The following is a 23,461-nucleotide window of genomic DNA, read 5'->3' as shown; positions in this document are numbered from 1 at the left end:
AACGTATTTCTCAGCAGTGACAGTGGAAGCTGCAAAGCAGCCCAGTGCATAACATTTTCAAAACCGTGGAGACGAGAGCCATCACTGCTGGTCTATCTTTTCATTCCTTGCAAAAACGTGTTTCCAGAACAAGTGAAAATAAAGACTTGTTCTTAGGAAGAGGATCTGAAAGAGTCACTAACAGGCTTTCACTAGGACAATCTCTAAAGGCCACATTTCAGGAGGGAAAACACGAGGGATCCCGGAAGCGTGTGGAGGTTAAAGGAGGGAAGTCTGTGGAAAGTAACGCAGTCACTTGAGTTAGGCTGGCAGGTGCCAGCCCAGCACGGACTTTCGCAGAATGTCTGTTTTCTCTCGTGCAGCTCGGGAGCCACTTTCCGTTGCGTTTCCCACCAGCCGCTTCTGCTCCCGACAGTCTTGGCCCAGGAAGTGAGGCACCTCCGTTCACGTTAGTGCCTCAGCTTGATGGGTCGTCAGGTCACATCAGGGCGTTGCGTCATCTCTGAAGCCCCCAGTCCTGTATAAAAGATACCATGTGTTTCTAAAAATAGTATTTGCACACTCCTCTCTTATTTTCATCATGCGCTTCGGTAGTTTATTGACCTTTGTCTTGAGTAGATTCTGGTAGCTGTAAAGACTTCAGTTGTCTTCCAGACAACCTCCCGATGAAGAGTCCAAGAATCAGGCCCTGTTTTTACTCCACCATTCATGTTTCATGAGATGTTTTTAATCTTATCATCATAATAATGACTTCTTCTCATTATTATGATAATGCTATATGATAATCCTAATAATGATTTCAATTAGAAGAATATAACAGTAATCTGCTATCAGATATTTTGATCTGCTTTTAAATTATTGTATTACTGTAACACTTAAAAATGTATACAACTTAATTTAGATACTCAGCTGTCTTCGTGAAATGAATTAATTTCATTAACATAACAAAGTAGACATTTCCACTCAAAATATATCAAATTCAAATACGAAAATTATTTACATTTTTTGTGGCATGCAGAGACCGTACAGTACAGTGCTGCTGTCTCATCCCTGAGGTGTGTGTCTTAATTCAGCTGCAGAAAAATATTTGACAGTGACCCTTCTCCCTCAATAGTAATTAATACGTGATATCTAATTGAGCCTTTAAGAGGTGCTCTTTGGAGGGAAAGCCAAGCATTTCAGTGAGAAACATGCTCGACTGGGGTAAGGCTGCGTGTGAGCGCCTGTGTGAACCCGCCTGTCTCCACAGGTCACCTTCTGCCCTTGGGCCCCGTGACCTGCGACCTGCCCTCGGCCAGCTCACAGAGACACGCAGAGCCCGCTGCTGCGCGAGGTTCCCGGGCTGCCGTGTCCACCTGCAATGTTCTGCTGGGGGTCACGCAGGGCGGTCCAGCTGTCCAGGGAGGGCCGGGCCCCTGAGAGTCAGGTGCAGACGTGTTTAGTTAATGCCAGTCCGTCTGGACAGGAGGCATTCTCAAAGGAAATGAGCCCTGGAAATGCAGTGAAAGCTGAAGCTCTGTCACAGAAGTGGTTTAGTTCTGGGTCTACTTAAATTCAGGTGCAGACGTGTTTAGTTAATGCCAGTCCGTCTGGACAGGAGGCATTCTCAAAGGAAATTAGCCCTGGAAATGCAGTGAAAGCTGAAGCTCTGTCACAGAAGTAGTTTAGTTCTGGGTCTACTTAAAGCAGCATTGGGAAGAAACGGGTGCCTCTCAAGCCCCCAGGGCCCGAGGCACGTGCTTCCTATCTGCGAGGGACATCACCACCGTCAGGAGCAACACAGAGCAGCTCACGACCAATGCCCACCACGCCTGCGGAGGCCACAGCCGCTGTGCTGGGGCCACGGCCCAGCTGCACCAGCCTCGAGGCCTTCCGGGCACAGCAGGAGATCTTGGCTCTTTCTCCCTAAGGAGCTCCCAGGTCTCCTTGCAAAGCCCCCAGAGTGCTTCCCTCCTGCAAGCCCCAACTTGCTGGCCCTAGAGGCACCCCCACTCTGCCGCCCAAGGCTGGGGCCCTGGGCACCATCATCCTTAGACTTCGGGTGTAAGTCCACCAGTCTGTTCTGGACGCCTGGGCACTCAGCCGGGGACTGTATAGTGCCCGGGGCCCAGTTGGCAATACGACTGCGTCCCTCCTATCTCCAGGATCCGCCCTCTCCCACTACCCCCGTGGCCTCAGGTGGCTCCTCCAACTCCCAACGTGAGCAGGGTACCCCATCACCCCTAAAGCTGTGCTCTGGTGCCTGACATCCGTTTCTTCTCCCATCCCCCCCCCACATCAGTGGGCACCAGCTTCACATCCAGTTCAGACGCTGCAGGCAGCCCAGGCTCCCAGCCCCATCCCTGGGGGACAATCTGCTGTGATGGCCACTCCCCAGAGATTTTCCATAAGATGCCCTGTGTCTTAATGTTGGAAGACTTCTCCCAGCAGTGGGTGACTGGCCGGGGAGATGGACTCATAGCCCCTGGGACTGTTACGATGTGAAACATGCCTTCCACTGGGCGCTTATCTGGCACGGGCTCTGGGTTCTGGGCAGTCCCGGTGGCTCCTCAGGAAAGGCTGGCATGTGTCTTGGGGCTGACCCTCTCAGAGCAGCGGTCCAGGGTGGTCTCTGGGTGCATGGAGGGCCATCTCCTTCCTTACTGACTCCAGAGCCATTTAGAAAGGGAGTAACAGAGAGGGGTGCTAGGGAAGCTCTTCCCGAGGCAGGGACTCCTTTCCTGCCCACCTCACGTGCGACCCTGTAGCCCCCGAGACTTGAGGAGGCAGGTGGGGTGCCTGGCACCGGGGCCTCTGGGCTGGAAGCTGGACCCGTCCCTCTGAGGTCACCAGGGTCATGTCTCCACTCCACACCCGCCTCCGAGATGGATGTTTCTCCGCTTGAGTGATGGAAAGCCAGAAGCCTGCAGGAGGCTGTCAGTGAGTGGCGTGGTGTCTCTGCATGTGGCATTCGTCTTGAAAAAGCATCTTCCTAACAGACCCACCTGCAGCACCGGAGTCGGTTGTGAATGCACTGCAGATCTGAGGGTCGTCGGGAAAGACTTGAATGTACGAGGTGAGCGCATTCAGGATTCCAGAGGAAGCGACTGTTTATGGTGATCACTGACCGCACGCTACACAGGAAAGGAAGTCTTGTCTTCTCAGCCTTCTAGATGTTTACAAAACCTGAGAGGGTCACGAGCCTGGACACCCTGCAGTCCTGGCGTCTGTGACGTCATAGAGAGCAACACAGAGAGCTTCAAATGTACGATGGAGCCAAAGGAGAGTAATGGATCAGGAGAAACGAAGCTTACCCGGGAATGCAGACTGGGCACCCAGATTTAACTGACAGCACAGCACCTTTATTTATCTTGTTACGAAACTGGAAGTGACTCAGATCTCCCTCAACAGGTGAACGAAGCAAGAGACGCTGGCACACACAAACAGCAGATACCGCTCAGCGAAGACAGCGAATAATCCGCTGCTGTAGTTCAGTCGCTCCGTCGTATCCACGTCCTTGTGACCCCATGGACTGCAGCATGCCAGGCTTCCGTGTCCTTCACTACCTCCCAGAGTTTGCTCAAACTCATGTCCACTGAGTTGGTGATGCCTTTCAACCATCTCATCCTCTGTTGCTCCCTTCTCCTCCTGTCCTTAACCTTTCCCAGCTTCTGCTGAAATACACAGAAACGGAGATCCTGTCACTGACTTCCTGCCGAGAGAATGAAGCTACACACACAAGTGCCTCCTGTACGATTCTGTACGTAGAAGTTCTGGAAGAACCAGAGATACCTGTGGTAATGGAAGTCAGAGCGCTGGGGAACAGGGAGGTGTGCCCACGCTCGTCCCAGCTCATATTCGTGATTCAGGGATGGTGTGATCATGGGGTACACAGGTGGAGTGCTGGGGAACAGGGAGGTTTGCCCACTCTTGTTCCCAGCTCGTATTCATGAGTTCAGGGATGGTGTGATCGTGGGGTGCACAGGTGGAGCGCTGGGGAACAGGGAGATCTGCCCACGGTCATCCCAGCTCATATTCGTGATTTCAGGGGTGGTGTGATCGCGGGGTGCACAGGTGGAGCGCTGGGAAACAAGGAGGCATGCCCATGCTTGTTCCCAGCTCGTATCCATGAGTTCAGGGATGGTGTGATCATGGGGTGCTCAGGTGGAGTGCTGGGGAATAGGGAGGCCTGCCCACACTCATTCCCAGCTCATATTTGTGATTCAGGGATGGTGTGATCATGGGGTGCACAGGTGGAGCGCTGGGGAGCACAGAGGTCTGCCCATGCTCATCCAAGCTCATATTCATGATTTCAGGGGTGGTGTGATCGTGGGGTGCACAGGTGGAGTTCTGGGGAGCACAGAGGTCTGCCCATGCTCATCCAAGCTCATATTCATGATTTCAGGGGTGGTGTGATCGCAGGGTGCACAGGTGGAGTGCTGGGGAACAGGGAGGTCTGCCCACACTCATTCCCAACTCATATTTGTGATTCAGGGATGGTGTGATCATGGGGTGCACAGGTGGAGCCCTGGGGAACAGGGAGATCTGCCCATGGTCATGCCTGCTCATATTCGTGATTTCAGGGGTGGTGTGATCGCAGGGTGCACAGGTGGAGCACTGGGAAACAGGGAGGCATGCCCATGCTCGTTCCCAGCTCATATCCATGAGTTCGGGGATGGTGTGATCATGGGGTGCTCAGGTGGAGTGCTGGGGAACAGGGAGGCCTGCCCACATTCCTTCCCAGCTCATATTCATGAGTTCAGGGGTGGCAAGATCGTGGCTTTAAGGCAGCATCCTTGGCTGACACTCACCCCGTGGAATTTCTCCCTGTCAGAGCGCCACTGCACCTCCACTCAGGCTCTCCAGCTCAGAGACACCACGGCGTCTCAGGGTCACTGCTCCACGGGCTGGTGGGTCACTCTCGAATGTCTCAGAACCAGGGTTGCCCTTGGTTCCTTATTCCCTGCGCCTGTGATGGCATCGTAAATCAGAAGGAAGCGTGTTTTGTCCCCACCTTCCTCCAATGCAGGAGACCTGGGTTCAGTCCCTGGGTTGGAAAGATCCCCTGGAGAAGGAAATGGTAAACCACTCCAGTATTCTTGCCTGGAGAATCCCATGGACGGAGAAGCCTGGTAGGCTACAGTCCACGGGGTCGCCGAGAGTCGGACACGACTGAGCGACTTCACCTTCACCTTCTCTGAAATTGGCTTCTTGGGTGGTGATGGCAGGAGATGGTGGCGTGGCACCTGAGTACCCTGGGCTGTGTCAGGGGTCAGGGGAGCTGACAGGTGCAGCCCAGGGTGCTCCACCCAGATTGGGAAGCAGCCTCCTCACTTCTCCACCCTTAAGCTGATGTCCCATCTGGGGCAGAAGTTAGACTCATGATTCTCTAGTTCCTGCAGGCTCCGAGCTGTCTTCTGATGACATGGACTGGCTCACAGAGTTTTAGCCTACCCAGCACTGGAGCGGCCTGATCCATGACTGCAGCTCCTAGACGTCTGTCCGGGCCCACTTCTCTGGTGTCCATCAGGAGGGGAAGCTCCAGGCTCCTGCATCGCTGGCACTGCCACCGTTTTCTCCTAGACCCAGGCTCAGAGCTGCAGGGGGCAGGCAGCTTGTGTCCTGCAGTCTCCAGGGATGGAGAGAGCTCGGAGCTGACCTCTCTCCTGGGCATCCCTGACCCGCCTCTAGAGGGAGCTCAGAGCTGACACCAGACGGCTTCCCCCTCCCCACCTCATCCCTGGACCCACCTTTAGAGTGAGCTCGGAGCTGACCCCAGACGGACTCCCCTTCATTCCCAGGCATCCCTGGGCCCGCCTCTAGAGGGAGCTCAGAGCTGACACCAAAGGGCTCCCCCTCCCCACCTCATCCCTGGATCCACCTTTAGAGTTAGCTCAAAGCTGATCCCAGACAGGCTCCCTGTCTCCCTGGCATCCCTGGACCCGCCTCTAGAGGGAGCTCAGAGCCAACCCCAGATGACCTCCCCCTTCTTTCCCACCAGACCCACCGTCTAGGAGGCTGTTGAGCATCACTGAAAACCCACTGATCTACAGAGACCTGGTGTCTTCCTTTAGCCTCATGGTTCTTGGGATTATTCAAAGTATTTTTCTAAAGGAAACCCCAGGAAAATCTGACACGAAACTCTGGGCTTGTCAGTTGCCTCCAAGCGAGAAGCGTTCCAAGGCAGAGGAAACAAAAAGCCTCCTATATATAGTCTAATGCCAGATGTGCTCAATGAGTTATGAAATGCCACCTGTTTTATAAAGGAAAATGTTGCTTTTCTTAGTGGGAAATTGCTTTTTATCCTACATTTTTAAAAGTAGATTGAAAATGATTTTATAAAATAACCATATTCCTAAGCTTATTTGAATGTTGCTTACTCTATACTGGAATCCATTATGACATTTTAATTTTTTTTTTTAGCATGGACCATTTTTAAAGCCTTTGTTGAATTTGTTACAATATTGCTTCTGTTTTGTGTTTTGGTTTTTTGGCCATGAGGCATATGGGATCCTACCTCCCCGACCAGGGATTGAATCCGCATCCCCTGCGGTGGAAGCGAAGCCTTAGCCCGTGGACTTCCAGGAAAGTCCCCAAACAGCGTCTTTTAGTGGTGGTTTCGCAGGCTGGTTCTAATAACTGAATACTGATGCATGTTTGTGTTGCAAGTTTGAATCAGTGAGAAGAGCAAACCGCCCTCAAAGAAAATGCACAAAAACACGGTTCTTAATGAACTCTTACACCATCAACATAGTGTGTGAGTTCAACTAGCCGTGATAAAATTCAGTGGAAACTGGTGACTGAAGACATGCCCCAGTGTATGAGAAATCACAGCTATGTCTTACACAGCAGCAGCAGTACATGCAGGCAGAGGGGCGTCCCAGGAAAGCCAGCATGAAATCCGTGGCACAGGGATAACCCTGACGCTTTCAGTGCTGTGCTCGAGTGACCTCGAAAGCAGGATGTCACCAGACGTCAGCACGCAAAGCAGAAAGAGGGCCCTCCGTGGCGATTCATGGAGTCTGCCTCACACCTCTGGTCTCACAGTGCCTTTGCCTTTGAGCTACTGGCTGAGGACTTAATAAACAAAGAACGTTCGGAGGACACCCGCGCGCAGCCTCTAGTTGCTGGGGATCCAGGCTGCGTCTCCAGAGGCCACAGTGGACAGTCCTTCCTGCCCCTCCCAGCCCCGGTGGCCCTGCGTCCTGGCCGGCGGCCTCGTGGCTCCCGGGTACACCTCGGTCTTCACAAGGCCCCCGCTCCCCTGTCCGGGTTCTGCCTGTGTCCCTCAGGTAAGGATTGATGCCACCATGTTAGGGCGCCCGGACAGTCCAGGGTAAACTCGTGTCACAGTGCGTCCACGCGTGCGTGCTCAGTCACTTCAGTCGTGTCTGACTTGGCGACCCCATGGACTGTAGTCCGAGAGGCTCCTCTGTCCATGGGGTTCTCCAGGCAAGAATCCTGGAGTGGGTTGCCATGCCCTCCTCCAGGGGATCTTCCCAACCCAGGGATCGAACCCAGGTCTACTGTGTCTCCAGCATTGCAGGCGGCTTCTCCACCCACTGAGTCACCTGGGAAGCCCCCCATCGCAATACCATTAGTCTAATCAAACCTGGAAAGACTTTGTCCAAATAAGACTCCGGGATGGGACCTGCTGGGTGTTATCCCGGAGTGTCAGCTATTCGGCCCGAGACGGTTGAACGCTCACGGGGAGTTTGGCCTGAAAGGAGTCATCCCTGTATACAGCTTGCTGGCCTTGTTGGAATTTCATTTTGTTTTGGGGTAGAATTGATTAGCGATGCTGGGAGACTTTCAGGTGCACAGCAAAGTGATTCAGTTACGTGTGTACCTGTGTCTGTTCTTTACCGAATTCTTTTCTGGATCAGATTGTTTCAGAGTGCAGAGCCGGGTCCCCTGTGCAGCAAAGCAGGGCCCAGGGGAGCGGCCCCACAGAGCTCTAGTGTCCTCGTGTCCTGAGCAGGTCTGCCGTCGTGTAAGAGCACAGCCCCAGCCCCACCCTTCCGCCAGCGGGCCCTGCGCTCAGCAGGGAGACCCTTCCCCAGCCCTCACAACAGGCAGCACAGCGCTGGGTCTGGCCGCCCCCAGGGCAGGGCCTTCCTGCTGCTCTGGGCAGGGTCTGGGGTTGCCGCCCTGGTTAGTGGCTTTGCCTGCGCCCTGGGGATGTGCACCTTGTTCTGTCCGCCTGTCCCTGAGCCGGGACGCCTGCCTTTGTCACCGGAAGCCACAGCTGCTCCAAGAATGCTTCTGGAAAGGGAGGCAGACAGGGCTGCAGCTGTCCCCTGCCGGGGCGGGATGCCACCGGCCCTGCCCGCAGGACCGGGACAGACCGTCTCTGACCCTGTGGCTCACTGGGCACGTGTGGGTGTCACGTCTCGGAACATGGTTGTTTGCGTGGCTTCATTCAGCCTTTCGAGCATCTTCCTGATAGCTTATGGTGAACGAAGTGGGGATTCATGATTTCTGAAGAAAAAGATTTATTTTCAAGACCAGGGACCAGGCTTGATCACTTGAGAGCTTTTTATGTAGCAGAGTTTTATTAAAGTGTAACAAGGGACAGAGAAAGCTTCTGACACAGACATCAGAAGGGGGATGGAGAGTGCCCCCCTCACTAGTCTTAGCAAGGGAGCTGTGTACTTTTTCAGTCGGTTATTACAATAAATCAAAAGAAGGTCTCAAGGTTGTAAAGATCCTACCAGACCCACTCCCACAATTTACATGTTAAGATGACAGGATCAGTCCGTTCTTAAGAAGGAGAAACGTGTCTTCAAACAGATACATTGTTGTTACATAGCCATTGGTACAGAGTTTAAGATGAGTTGTTTTGTTGTGTAATCATCAGCTCTGGGCTTAAAGAAAAAAAAAAACGTTTTATGTGGCTAAGGCTAAGGAAGGTAGAAAAGAAAGTTTGTCCTTTCTTCCTCCTTGAGAGCTCCGATCCCTTTCCTCTCTTGGGGGACCCTGAGCTTCTTATCCACCTAAGAATTAATTCTCACTCCCCTTACCCTCAGGCCCCACCCTCCACCCACCCCCGCTCCTTTTGGACAGAGGCTGAGAGCTTTGCCATTAACTAATAAGCTAGGCTTGTGACCACCTGTTAGCATCTTGGCAGCATTAATATGTATGAATCCCATTCTGATTTGACCTTCTGGCTGGGGGAGGCAGCTCACAGCCTATCTGACTCACAGCCTTCCTCAGGGCCCCAGATTCCTCCCAATGCCAGTCTCTGCCCTCAGCCTCTTCCCTGTGACTTTTCTCTGTTTGGTGCAGTATTTTGTTTAAAAAAATAGATGAAGAATATAGTTTACTTTGACCTAGAAGGGCGCTTGTTTCTTCCCAGAGCTCTGAGCGCACACGCACTCTTGCTGCGGCCGAGACGTGTTAGATCTGAGTTTGCAGACGTGCTGTCAGGGTCTGTCAGCCCCCTCCCCACCCTGTTTTTGGTGCTCTAGACTGATCCTGTGACCCTTGATTCTCGTCTGTTCTGCACAGGCTCCATCCTCGCCTTCCTCGCCTGTAGCTAATGAACCAAAATACGAGAAGCGCTGGCTAGACGCCCTGTCACTTCCTCTGTCCATGGCCCGAGTCTCAAGGTGCAAAGCTGGAGCGGACACGTTCAGGTGTGTGACCGTGGTCTGGAGTGGACGCGCCGATAAACCCAGAGGTGCATGTCCTTGTCACCAGGTGAATTCAGCATTTGCAGAAATAGTAATCATCGTCTTGATAGTCAAACACTATCAGAGCAGGAGCTGACTTGTCAGGAGTGAGTCTGTCTAGCAGTGACTGTTGCTGTTTCCTCTTCTGAGACATGGTCATTAGCAGAAGAAATCGTAGTTCCAGTTTCAAATGCGAGCAGAATTAGACTGAATGTAAAACTGAGCTCTCATCCAAGGTGGATCCAGTTCCAGAAGCGTCCTCTCAGCAGCCCTCTGGGCCTCATTTCCTTCATTAATGAGAAGTTAAGAAGGTGAGTAGAGGATGCGTGAGCACAGGAAGAGAGCTTGAGGTTTGGAAACAGCCCTCTCCTTGATGAAACGCACCTGCCTGTCATGGCCGCTTTCAGGTAAACACAAGGCTTCTGCAGGAGGAAGGCCCCCAGAAGGCCCCACCCCCTGAGTCAGCCACACGCCCCTCCTGTGCCTGAGATGTGCTGTCTCTGCCCACAGCAAACCAGAGGCTTCCCTGTGGTTTTAAGAAAGCTTGTTGTTGTTGTTTTATCATTAAGTTGTGTCCGACTCTTTGTGAGCCCGTGGACTGTAGCCCTCCAGGCTCCTCTGTCCATGGGATTCTCCAGGCAAGAACACTGGAGTGGGTTGCCATGCCTTCCTGCAGGGGGTCTTCCCGACCCAGGGATAGAACCCACGTCTCCTGCATGAAGGCAGGTTCCTTACCAGCTGAGCCACCAGGGAAGCCCTTGACAAAAGCAAATACATCTTACTGGCTCTGCTGACTTTTATATGAGCAGGAAGGGACACAAAGTAAAATGACTAAAATTCTGCCTTTTATGGTGTGTTTGTCAGACACACAGCAGTGCTGAAGTGGCATCTGGAGGCTGAGCGGACGCGGGTCCCCCTGCCCTGTGACCCTCTGGCCCCACCTTAAGGGGAGGAGAGGACAGGCATGCTGCCTGAAGCAGCCTGAGTTAGTTCTGTGGCTCCTGGGGACCCTCGCTGCAAGACCTGCAAGGAACAGTTTAGAAGTTGCAAACCCTAAACCAAATGCTTTTTAAAATCAAAGGCTCTCAACTACAGCCTGGGAAGGATTTTGAGGAGATCCTTTGAGTGGATAAAAATAAGTGGGATAAGCAGGTCAGAGGTCAGCGCCCTGGGGTTCCAGTTGTAGGACCAAAATGTGTCACCACCTCCTGCCTTTTCTGAAAGCGCAGTTCAGTTCAGTTCAGTTGTTTAGCCGTGTCCAACGCTTTGCGACCCCATGGACTGCAGCACGCCAGGCCTCCCCATCCATCACCAACTCCTGAATCCACCAAAACTCATGTCCATTGAGTTGGTGATGCCATCCAACCATGTCATCTTTTGAAAGTTATTTGGCCAATAATGGTTGAGTTTCCTTGGTTTTCTGAAATTTTTTCCCCAAGAGTCTATAAAAAGCAGATGCATATTTAAACCCAACATTTGAAATTTGTTCTGAAATGATAAAAGTCAGTTTTAACAGTTGTGACTTTGCCCCCAGGGCCTGCAGGGGTGTCTCTGGCCAGAGGGCCTCTGGCACCTGCTCGCTGTCGGGAGGAGGTTAGAGTCGGAGGTTCTCAGGCACAGTGGGAGCTAGGCTTTTGCTTAAGCATTGTGTCACCATTAATGGAGGTTAAATCATTGAACACACAAGACAGAAAAGGTGCTTCCGTGAGAATCTGGGGGAGAACGTCTGGATCGAAAGGAAACCAGGCATGGAAGCAGCACAGCGTTCGGGTAGGAGGTTCGCTGACGCTGAACAGGCAGAGCTGCCCCCGTGCTCCCAGACCACGCGTGCAGACGCTGGGAAGCAGCCATGTGGCCTCGCAGGTCGCTGGGCAGCAGCTCGTGCTTCTGGCTACCAGGCAGTCACTGACACATTCCTCTGACTCTGCGTGTAGAAAAGCGTGCTTCCTAGTGGGCCTGACGTCCGTGAAGAAAGCAAGAGACTTCTAAGCAGGCTCTTCTCCGTTTTCTGTTGCTACAGTTAGTGCAAATTTAGCAAAAGTGCACGTTTATCTTCTCACAGTCTCCACGGGCCAGCTGGCGCGTGTGCTGGGGTCTCTGCAGGCTGGCCTGGGGTGGGGCCAGGCTGGGCTCTCGCCTGAGACCAGGTTCTCTCGGGCGGAGGGCGGCATTCAGTTCCTCGGGTTTGGGGGCTGGGTCCCCATCTCCATATGCGTTCCAGCTGCGTGTCCTCCTGCCTCTCAGGCAGCAGCAGGTGACCTCTTGTCCTGGGCTCCTGACTTCCTGTCTCTGACCCCAGGCCCGATGGGAAGGACTTGAGACCACATTGGGCCAGCTAGATAATTTTCCTAATTTAAGGACAGCTGACTTCCGATCTTAACTATAGTAAGTCCCTTCTGTACGAGCAAGTTCTATTTCAAGAGCAAGTTCTTAAGTCGAATCTGTTTGTGTAAACCCAACAGAGTCAGCCTAAGGTACCCAACTAACACAGTCGGCCAGATCATGCTGTGATGCGATATGTTTATAACACTTTTCACACAAATAATACATAACAAACACGCAAAAATGAAGAGAGCGTTTTCGATCTCGCGGTTCAGTGCCTGGAGAAGTACGGCAGTATGATGCGTCGGCTGGCACACAGGAGCTGAATCTGCTGAACAGGGGAGAGGGCGACTGGGTGGGGGGCGGTGGAGCTGGAGGACCCACAGCAACAGGAGACGGGGGACGAGCTGCAGTTCCACCCCGCCTGGGGGGTGCGTGGCCACGGCTCTGAGGTTTGCATCCTGAAGGCTCGCGTGTAGGAGACTTACTGTACGTTTGCAGAGCCCCATCAGCAGCACAGAGCTCCACGTCCAACAGAAACCTGGGCTCGGCGCCCTGCGCTCGGAGGCTGGGAGCCCCGCCCGAGTGCCCACGTGTTCAGACCCGGGAACCTCGGTTCAGGAATCTGTCCGTTGAAGATGCTCTTAGCCTGGCTCTGCAGTTGCGTGTGGTCTCACGTGGTCCCCATGACAAGTCCAGTTTAGGTGCCCAGACCTGGGCTAACAAGGCGCCCACCTAGTGCCTGTATTTCAGAAGCTGAGGGGAGGGACCGTCCTTAAGAACAAGGGAAACATGTGCTTTAGAGACGTCCGTGGTTGGTCCAGCCACGCGCAGGGGACTTTAGATGCTCTGAGGCCTGGGCCTCTGGACTTGGGTCAGTGGCTTTACCCCCGGAAGGGCAGGTGGTGTGGAGGAAAGAGCGGGTTTGGAGGGAACCAGCTCTTATCCTGCTTCGTCTGTGGGGCTCCTGGGGCCTCGGGACCCGCACAACTCGGGACCCCCGCCTGACGGCCCAGCAGGCGGGAGACACGGGAGTGCTCCTCGAGCGGGCGGGAGACACGGGAGTGCTCCTCTGCTTCCTACGGCCGTTTTATGGAGAAAACGTGAAATAGCACAGGGTTTATCGGAGCTTTTAAACTCCTTCAGAAGTGTGCCGACAGCTGTGGGTTCGTTAGCGGTTTGTGGGGTGAGGAGTGCCTGATACAGGAGCAGGGAGACAGTCTGAGTGAGTCCCACGGCGTCTGCGTGCCCGCCCGCTCTGGGGGATTCGGTGCCCAAGGCGCCGCTCCTGTGGTTCTGCCCAGATGAGCCCTGCCTGGGTCCCCGCTTCACGGTGGCCTCGGGAAGTGCAGGGAGTCCCTCCCTTTGCTCCTCTTTCTAAGGACAGAGGAGGGAGGGAACTAAAGCGTGTTGGTTCTGTTTGTCCCGCATCTTCCATGTTTGTGAAAGTACCAGAGATCTGGCATCTTGTCACTGACAGTAAGACCCCACCTGGCTGTGTCGGGAGGGTCGTTGTTTCAGAAGAAGGAGCGTGGATGGGACCCAGGGGCTTTACGGCAGCCGCACTGGGACAGACTGCAGATGAGCGCAGTGTGAAGAGCGATGCTGGGAGTCAGAAGGATCCCCCTGATGCCTGGTTTGCTTTGCAAAGGATGGCTTCATGTTTAAACGCTTGTGCCAAGCTCCCTCCTGTTTACTTGGGAAATCCTGAAAGCACTGCTCACTTGGTGGAGCAGAGCTGGGGAAATAGCGTCCTGGGGGCTGTAGGAGTCTCCACAGAAGGAGGGCCTTCTGCAGGGTGGGGTCCTGTGGGGCTCATAGCAGGGTCAGGAACCCAGGGTCTGCTCTGCACTGGGGCTTGGAGAGTGGGCCCCTGTGCTCGTGGCTGAGCTTGCCTGATCTGGGCGGGTGCAGGGAGGGGGCTCTAGGGGCAGGGCCTGGGCAAGGCTGGCCTCGGGACAAGGTCGTGATGGGTCACGGGGGTCCTCAGCCGGCTTCATCCAGAGCTGAAGAGTTACCTTCTGGTGGAATAAATATGAAAACATGTGCCGGGGACCAGCCCCGGCTGATCCAGGGTATTCGAAGGAGAGACGGCATAGGCGAGGATCAGGATACAATAGCTTCAATTAGATATTAATTAAAGATATAAAGAGTAATAGAATAAGGATAGCTCAGTAGGAAAATTCAGTGGAGAAAAGAGGCTGAGTAGCTTGGTTTACGCGGGAGACCAATAAAACTTCAAGACAAGAAGTTTGCACCACTTACGTAGGCCGCAGGCGTCCTTCCGTTCTCCCGAAGGAGAGGAGACACTGAGGCCTCCCCGGTCGGATCTTAGAAGCCCAGGCATAATTAGTAAGCATGGTGGGTTCCGCGCTCCAGATGGAGACTCAGCCAGAGTGGGAGAGAGAGCGACATGGGGAGACCAGTATTTCAAGAAACTGATCCCAATTCTTTATTTTCCATGGTCTACTTTTATACACTGAGATGTTATGCAAAAGTCACGCGGGGTCAGCAGTCCTGACTTTTATCAAAGTCAGGTGCTTCATACAAATGTATACAGAGGTCTTAGGGGTGTTACATCATCTTCTGGCCAGGGGGGCCTGCTGACAATTTACGACCCTCTCCTTGTGACAGCGGTCAGTCAATCAGGACACTTATTTCTCCAGGGCTGATTATTCTCAAAACAGACGCCACCCAAATAAAGTTACATTCCTACAGGGTGAGGGTGTAGTGGGTTTTAGTTAAGGAAAGAATTTACTTAGCCTAAGGTCTAACGTGATTAATATCAAAGGTTAATTCTATATATTCATTAATGTGTGTAAGGGCAGGGGATATGGAGACTTAGCAACAAACATTGGCTCAACAAATGAAAAACCCTTCACCAACACAATTTCTAATTAGCCCATTATACTTATACTAATAGTTTTCTAACTTTTCTAAGGAACCTGTTTTTAGAAGGTTTAAAGCATCTTGTGCCTCTCACGGTTGGGAGGCTGTGAGCGATCACATGTGGCCGGACAAGCCTGTCAGGCAGGCCAGAGAAGCTTCAGAGGAGTTTGTAGGTTAAAACACTCTTATCACGCCCAGGAATTATTATAAACTGGAGCTCTAAGTTAACTCCTTCTCCAAAAGAGGTGGTGGGGGACAGCCCCCCGTAAAGTCAGAGGTGTAGGTGAGCACAAAGTAGTAAAGTAGGCAGGCTCTGGTTATGGGGGTAGATGCTCGAGGAGTTCCAGGGGGACTCCTGAGGCTCGATCCTGCCTTTGCGTATGTCGAGCCTCCTTTCTCATGACCTTTGTCACGGGCGGAGTACCTCACTCTGGCCCCCAACAAACATGTTTAAAAATCAATTTACTATGCAAATAAAACTGAAGGTTGAAAAGGGAGAAAGTATCGTGACCTATAAATCCGTTGCCAGACAACAAACTCGCCTGTTTCACAAACGCGTCTATTCAGCTGCTTCTGAGTCTAACAGGCTCTCCGTTTAAATGAAAACCACATGGATTAAGTAGTTAAAAGTCTGGACCTGAATTTAGAGATAAAGGCTAATTCACAGTGGGGAAGCTGGAGGGCGGTGTGGATAAAGTGTGTGGTTTTCAGGGGAGGAGTTGTTCGGAGCGCTCACTCCCCAGCGCAGACTACACTGTTTCAGGAAGTTTGTGTTTTCGGCCAGTGGTTCAGGTTTTCCTAGAAGATAAATCAGAGGAGGACACTGAAGTAGAACTCGACGGGGCATCTGCTTCCTCATGGCTCCTGCTAGGGTATTGCACTGGGTCAGTGGGCACTCCTGTTAGAACAGAAGTGCCCAGGGGTTTGAAAGGTTTGCTTCATAGAACTGAAAGCCTTCAAAGGCTGATAAGTGCCTCCTGGACACAGAAATCCTGATGGAAAGATGAAGAAGATGGAGAGAAAGATGTGGTGTTTGTGTCTAATTTCCTTAGCTATAGACTCAAACTACAGGTTCTATTCAAAACAGTTGTAAAAAGAAACCTTTAAGACTTAAGAGATCGCAGTGATTTAGCCACCTATGAATCTTTTAGAATGTGTTCTATTTTATGATACTGAATTATTTCTCTTTTCTTGATTTAAAGCATTTTGAATTTTGTTCAAAGTAATTTCAATCATTATGCAAAGTGGAATTTTCAAAGGCATGATTAATTTAGGAAGAATCTAGGGACATAAGGACGATGATGAGACAGGTTCTGCACACACGTTTGCAAGCACCGAGCTGGTCCTCCCGCCTGCTTGCTGCCAGCCCTGTGCGCTGGATGCAGTTCTGTGCCTATAATTACGTGCCCAAGCGTGCCGGGCACGGGCTCTCCCTCAGCCTGCCTCACCACCGCCCCGCGCCCGCAGGCAGCCCTTCAGGCACCTGTGTTCAGCGGCTGCGCCCTGGCTTGGGGGACAGGTTCTGTGTCTGTGGGCCGTGGACTTGGGGAGGGGGGAGGCTTGCACATCTAGAGGCGTGTTCTCCAGCATTAATTCACAAATACTCTTGCACACCTGCTCCGTGTAGCGCTGGCTAGCTGGGGGGCAGGGTGGGGAGGTGGGAAGGATGAGCAAACCCAGGAGTCCGTGCCCTCTGGAAGCTTCCTGTCCATCAGGAATGCAGGGCCTGAGGTCAGAGCAGAGAGAGACCTGCATGAGGTGGTTTTCCTCCCTTTCCTTCAGCGGGACCCTGGGAGGGGCCCCACCATCTGGCTGGGACCCACCGCCCCATCGGTCAGCCCCCTGCTCCCTGACGGGCCGGGGCTCGGAGGACTCAGGCCTGGGCTCAGGACAAGAGTGACGGGGGGGTAAGTTGGCTTTGGGGCAGCATGAAGGGAAAGCTATCTATTTTTTTTCTGAATTTGGTGAACTTGGGTGGTGTGGTGCCGGAATTTTCCAGTAATAGTGGCTTTTTAATAAACACACTGGTGCAGGGAGAAGGGCGCCCACATTTAAATTGGGTCTTTGTTAATAGTTCATGTGCGTCCTTGGAGCTGCCGCTGCGTGGTGGGAAAGGTAGAAAATCTCTCTCTGGCTTCCGTGAAAAAATACCACCCACGCCACAGAGGCAGGCTTGAAGTGTGACGTGTGAATGACAGTTTGGAGATGTCTTTCAAATTCTGAGGAGTATACACACTTTTTCCCTCTCATTTTGGCTAGTGAATATTCATAACTCTCGATGTGAGTAAACAGATACCAACCTCTCTGCTTCCAGACCTGAGGGCTCCAATTCACCAGAGCAGAGACACTGGTCGGCCACTCCCCCGGACACCATCCGGGTATAAGGGGACGGGACTAGCTGGGGCAGGGGGGCCTGGGTGGTTGTGGGCCGTGACTCGTGGGTCAGCGGTTCTGTGGGTCATTTTGGAATATCGAGTGTATTTGTTCTTTAAACAAAAGAACACACAACATGTTACAGAGATGATTTGTAACTCTGAGTTCTTTTTCTCCGATGGCGCAGCTTTGATGGCCAGTCAAGTCGGGTGCTGCTGGAGTTCCCCGGGACAGCTGAAGGAGGTGTTGGAGGGGGTTGTTGCTGTGGGACCCACACAGGTGTCCAGGGCCGTGAATCACCGAGCTGTGCTGTGTGGTCGTGGAGCCGACCTAGCGGAGGTGTTGGTGCAGAGCTTCTCAGCAGGGACGGAGGGAGAGTCCGCGGGGCGGGGGGCTGGCTTCTGCCCCGGGGAGCAGCAGCAGGGCACAGGGGTGCCCCCGGGAGAGCCCGTGCTGGCGGTGTCTGTGGAGAAGCGGGAGGGGGTGTGAAGGGGCAGGAGGAGACCCAGACTGCTCCCCGACCAAGCGCAGAGCTGTCGTGACGTCGACCTCGCTGTTTCTCAATCTCCTGAAAAGTTAAGCTGCATGAACGTTTAACCTTAGTGGAATGGATTTCTTTTCTTAGCCAGAAACTGAATTGTTTCGATCCCTGCAGTATGGAACTGTCTTCCTAGATTTCTCTTTGAAAATCAGACTTTGTCTCCAAGTGTGAGGAAATCCTGGAAGGGGCAGACTTTTCCAAAAGCACACGGCACGGTCCATCCTCCCCTTGTCTGGACTTGGCTGCTGCCCGGGAACTCAGGCCCCAAACACACTGCCTTCTTTGGGTGTAGGTTTTACTGCTGATCTTTAAAAGTTGATGTGTGACCTCACAGAGCAGCAGAGTCCTGGGCAGTGGGTACTCCGCGATTTCTAGTTCTGACCATGACCTTGACCATGTGGTTAAAATATTGAGAATCCTGAGCAGATGCTATGACCGTAGAACCATGAGGCAGGTTCCACCTGTGGACGGCGGAGGGGGAGGGACTTGCAGGGGAGCCTGAACACTGCACGAGTTGAACGTTGAGAAGATAAAACCTCAGAGTTGATCAGGAGACTTCTCCATTCAAGCAAGCATGAACACGATTTGTGCAACGGACTCTAATTAGCATGACTTTTATAACAATAAGCCAAAAAGTGAATTTCCTCATCACACTTTGCTGGCGTGTTGGGGTCTGTCATCCGCGTTGATGCCAACACCTCCACTGTTTCTGCTCATGTAGTTTTAACTCTACTGCTTTCCTTGGCAGATAACCTCATCAAGCAGCAGTGTTTGCGTGGGACCTGTGGGTTTACTGGAATCATATTCATTATGCCGCGTTGTTTCTCTAAAATTTCCATTTCTAGTGCAGTTGGCATTTTGAAGCCCGCCATGTGCATGGGACTCCCAGAGCTTAGGTGTCTGCTTGTCTCCTGGAGCTGAAGCATGGACATGCTGGGATTCAAAGCTCACCCCTTTTCCTCAGAGAGCTGACTGTCTACACCCGGTGCCCAGGTGTTTGCTGAAGCCCTTTTTCAAACTAGGAACACCCCCTGTGTTGAGTGTTTTCTAGCATGAGAAGGTTTTGGATTTTGAAAGATACTTTTTCTTCACCTCTTGAGATGATTGTGTGATTTTTAAAAATTCTGTTGCTATGATGTATGATGTTAATTTCCAAGTGTCAAACCAACCTTGAATTCCTGGGGTAAATCCCATTGATTATGGTATATAATTCTTAATAGATGTTCCTAGATTGACTTTACTAGTATTTCATGGAGACTTTTTTCATCTATATTCAAAACAGATATTAGTCTGTAGTTTTCTTGTGATGAATTGTGGTTTTGGTATCAAAGTAAGTAAGTTGAAAATGTTCTGTTCTGTTTGGGGGAGAGTGTGAATAATTGTTATTAATTCTTCTCTGAATGTTTTGTAGACCTCAGTGGTGAAGCCAGCTGGGCCTCAGCTTTTCTATTTGGTTAGTCTGGGGTTAAAAATTGAGTCTCTACACTTGTAATATTATCTTTTCAGATTTCTTCCTAAATCAGCTTAAGTAGTTGTATCTTTCAAGGATTTGTCCATTTCATCTAATTTCTCTCATTTAGTGACCATCGTTGTTCATGTAACTTCTTTATGACCCTTTTTTCCCTGTAATATTGATGACAACAGTTCCACTTTCACTTCATATGCTGGTATTTTGAGACTTCTTTCTTTTTCCCTTGGTCCATATAGCTAAAAGCGTATCAGTTTTGCTATTCTTCTTAAAGAACCAGATTTCGCTCACGCTGATTTCCTCTTCTCTGCTTCATTAATTCAAGCTCCAATCTTCATTATTTTCTTCCTTCTGCTTTCGCCGTATTTAGTTTGTTCTTCATCTGTATGTATATACACATATGTATTTAAAATTACTAAAGAAATGTAAATGCTTACTAATATTTAAAAAAAGCAGGAAAAGAGGAGCAGAGGAACAAAAATTATGTGAGACACATAGAAAATGAAAAGTAAAATGGCAGACACAAGTCTAACTGTACCAATAATAAAATTATATTTGAATGATTAAATAACCCAATTAAAAGGTAAATTTTTCAGACTAAATAGAAAAAACAAGATCTATCTTCAAGAGACACATTTTAGATACAAATAGATAAAGAAAAGATGAGAAGGATATCATCAGCAGTAAACACAAGAAAGATGGACTGGTTACAGTAGAGCCATACAAAATAGAATTTTAAACTAAAATTGTTACTAGAAATAAAGAGGAGAGGGGTATTTTTTAAAGATAAATGTTTAAATCATCAGGAAGAGACAACAATATGTGTACCCACACAGAACCCCAAAGTACACAGAGCTAGAGCCAGCAGTGCTGGAGGAGGAGCAGATGATTCAGCAGTGACAGTGGGGGGCCTCGGGAGCCAGTTTTAACAGGGGAAGGAAAGGCCAGGTAGAACCTCAAGAAGAAACTGGGCTCCATCAGAACCATAAGCCAAACAGACCCAGTGACGTCTGGAGAGCCTCCATCAGCAGGAGGAAGTGATACACTGAACTTAGCTTCAGTATATCTGCCTAGGGGACTGAGACAGGTTCCTTTAGCCCACAGCTTGAGCTGTGCCTCGCGTGGCGGCAGCGTGGCGTTGCCGAGCAGGGCTGACGGGGGCTGGTGACAGCACCGCCCCCTCCCACTCCTGAGGCACCCGGCCCCAGCGCTTCCTCCCAGCATCTCTTCTCTTCCTCCTTCAGGTCCAGCGCGATCCAGGTGCAGGCCCTGGATGGGGCGAGCTCGGGGCCCCTCCAGTTTCACACGGCCCAGGAGCGTGCCGACTGGCTGAGGATGGTGTCGGCCAACATCAGCGATCTGATGCTGCGAAACGTGAGCGTGGAGACGGTCCCCGTCCCTGGGTTTGCTTTTCAGTCCATGGAAATAGTCACGACTCTTTGTTATTTAAGATTAACCCTGAAACAGTTGGTCAGAACGTTAAACAGAAGCACGTACTTTTAAAGGAAGCTTTTATTTGGAGGATAATTGCTTTACGATATTGTGGTGGTTTCTGCCATTCATCAACATGAATCAACCACAGGCATCCATGTGTCTCCTCCCTCTTGAGCTTCCCTCCCCCCTCTCACCCCACGCCACCCCTGGGTTGTCACAGAGCACTGTTCACAGTGGCTAGGACATGGAAGCAACCTAGATGTCCATCGACAGACGAACGGATAAAGAAGTTGTGGTGCGTGTGTGCAATGGAGTATTACTCAGCTGTAAAAAGAACACGTTTGAGTCAGTCCTACTGACGTGGATGAACCTAGAGCCTGTGATACAGAGGGAAGTAAATCAGAAAGAGAAAAGCAAACATTGTACTCTCTTTTTCAACAAATCGAATCTCTAACTAAGACAAAGGGAAAGATTAAGTCACCCGAAAGTTTCCTGGTGTGAGAGGAGAGGCTGAGTCAGGGTCTGGACTCGTCACCTTGGCCCTGTCTCTTGTCTCGTCTTTCCACGCACCTACACAGCATTCTCTGCGAGCATATACTTTATATGTTCTCTATCCAAATGCATTGATGTAATGTGACATGTATCTGGGGAACCCAACTCGGTTAGAGATGTGATTTTCCAAAACATGGAGGAAGCTTAGAAAGAGACACGGCCACCAGATAGTCTCAGCGGCTCTCAGCAGGTCCCCAGGAGGGAGCAGGTGCTCTGTGTCCTTGAATGGTCTGTGTAATGACCAAGTCAATATTGAAATAAGTGAATGTACACTAAAACCACCTGGGGTGGGAGCAGAACCTAAATCAAGTCTGAAGTTCCCTAGAGCACCCTGTACCCTGGCGGTAACGTCATGGCCACAGCCGCGGGGGCTCACGGAAGGAGCAGCCCTTGGCCGAAGGCGGCCGTGGACCAGTCTCGTGGTCCTCAGGCCCCACCGGGTGACTGCCCCACTGTCCGCATTCGTGCCCCCGGGTCTGCTCTGGTCCAGGCCAGCTGGGGGCAGGCGGGGGCCTGTGTGTTCAGACGCCTGCGGCTCGAGGGGAGGGCCCCGCAGCCGCCCCCGCGGCCCTGTCTCTCTCACTCCTGACTTGTTCCTGGAAGCTGCCCAACGCTGGTTGCCTGAGCACTTTGAAATACCAGGGAAGCAGAAATGCATGAGATTTCTATTCCAAGGACCCCAGGGGCTCTCAGCTGCCCAGTAGGTGCCATGTGCGTGCTAAGTTGCTTTAGTCATGTCTGACTCTGCGCCGTGCTATGGACCGTAGCCCGCCAGCCTCTCTGTCCATGGGATTCTCCGGGCAAGAATACTGGAGTGGGTTGCCATTCTCTCTTCCAGGGGATCTTCCTGACCCAGGGATCAAACCTGCATCTCTTAAGTCTCCTGCATTGGCAGGTGGATTCTTTACCACCAGTGCCACCTGGGAAGCCCACCAGACTCTCTCTAAGACCTCAGTTTTCCAACTTGACATTTGATTTCAAGGGTATCTGGGTGGATAAAAGGTAAAGAGAAAGGCCAGGTGGTGGCAGCTTGGTATTTGCAGACACACTGGGCTCCGTATGAATCTCACACTGGGGTGCTGGGCGGGCAGAGGGAAGGAAAGCTGAACACCCGCGAGCCAGAACCGCGGATGCAGAGCCCGTTCCCCGGCAGTCTTGGCTGCTCTATTACTCTGGACCTTCATGTCCTCGCTGGTTGGATTTTGCAGGATCGCTGGGAGAATCGGGGAAGGAATGTGAGCTGTGAAACTATAGTCACCTGAGGTGGTGTGTGCAGAAGTCATTTACCCCAGTTTTTCATATGTTGAAGTGTAAGCTTCTGCTGCCCCATGGCTTTTCTTACATAAAGTGCCGATAATTGAGGAACAGCAGAGTCTGCGTGCTCGTCTTGGGCGTTCTATTATGAGACTCGCTGCCACACATTCCTCTGTCCTCTGGTTTGGTTTTCAGGAAGAAAAAGCATTATAAAAGAAACTTACTTCTGGGGTCAGTTCATGCAGCTAATTAATTTCAGTTGCCAATTAGACAGGTTGAATAATTACGCCATTAATAAAATTATACTCACTCCTTGCTTCCCTCTCTCTACAGATGAAAATGGCAAATAAATGCTGTTCTCCTTGTGACCAGGTAGGATTTGTGGTTTTCATGTTGATCATACAATGTCTCCAAAAGTTGCCTCTTTCTGTTTTTGAAATCTGATTTGGAAATTTTGACAGAAAAGCATTAGCACATGTGTGATGAAGTTGCAGTCCTCACCTTCAGGGTTAACTCCATAAAGCTGCTTGTTTATCCTGAAGATTACATGGCAGGAACCGTCCTGCCTGAGGGTGCCAGGTTACCAGTGAGTGATCGAGGGGCGCCTACATTTTATGAAGGAACCGTGACCAAGTGATGCCCAGATGCGACTGTGGAGGCTTCGAGGGGTTTGACGGCTGAGACCAGCCTGTATGATTCGGAATCGTCAGCATCGTGTAATTTTCTTGGCTAACTCCTTCACTGGGAAGTTTCGCTCTGGGAGGCCTTTGACAGGGCAAGTGCTGCTGCAGGTGGGGTGGGAGGAGAGTGCTGTCCTGCCCCAGCACGCAGGCCTTTGTTCCCCTGGGCCAGGGTCGCTGCAGCCCCACCTCTTCAGGAGCCCTCCGCCCATTCCTTCCAAGAGCAAAGTGAAGTGAATCAGGAAAGAACAGCTTTAGTGCCTTGCCCAGCAAAGGGAGCCACAGCAGGCACGTG

General features: G+C 51.5%; 1 protein-coding gene across 1 annotated transcript in view; it reads left to right on the top strand.

The window, feature by feature from the left end:
• Positions 1-23,461, top strand: part of SNTG2 (syntrophin gamma 2) — a 119,394-nt gene that overhangs the window by 70,782 nt on the left and 25,151 nt on the right. The window contains exons 9-11 of the mRNA XM_061426777.1: positions 9,490-9,617; positions 20,491-20,620; positions 22,820-22,858. Coding sequence (XP_061282761.1) covers positions 9,490-9,617; positions 20,491-20,620; positions 22,820-22,858 — 297 coding nt within the window. The remainder of the gene's footprint in view (positions 1-9,489; positions 9,618-20,490; positions 20,621-22,819; positions 22,859-23,461) is intronic.

The sequence above is a fragment of the Bos javanicus genome, chromosome 8 (assembly GCF_032452875.1).
Source record: "Bos javanicus breed banteng chromosome 8, ARS-OSU_banteng_1.0, whole genome shotgun sequence".
Lineage (NCBI taxonomy): Eukaryota > Metazoa > Chordata > Mammalia > Artiodactyla > Bovidae > Bos > Bos javanicus.
This window is presented reverse-complemented; position numbering and strand designations above follow the sequence as displayed.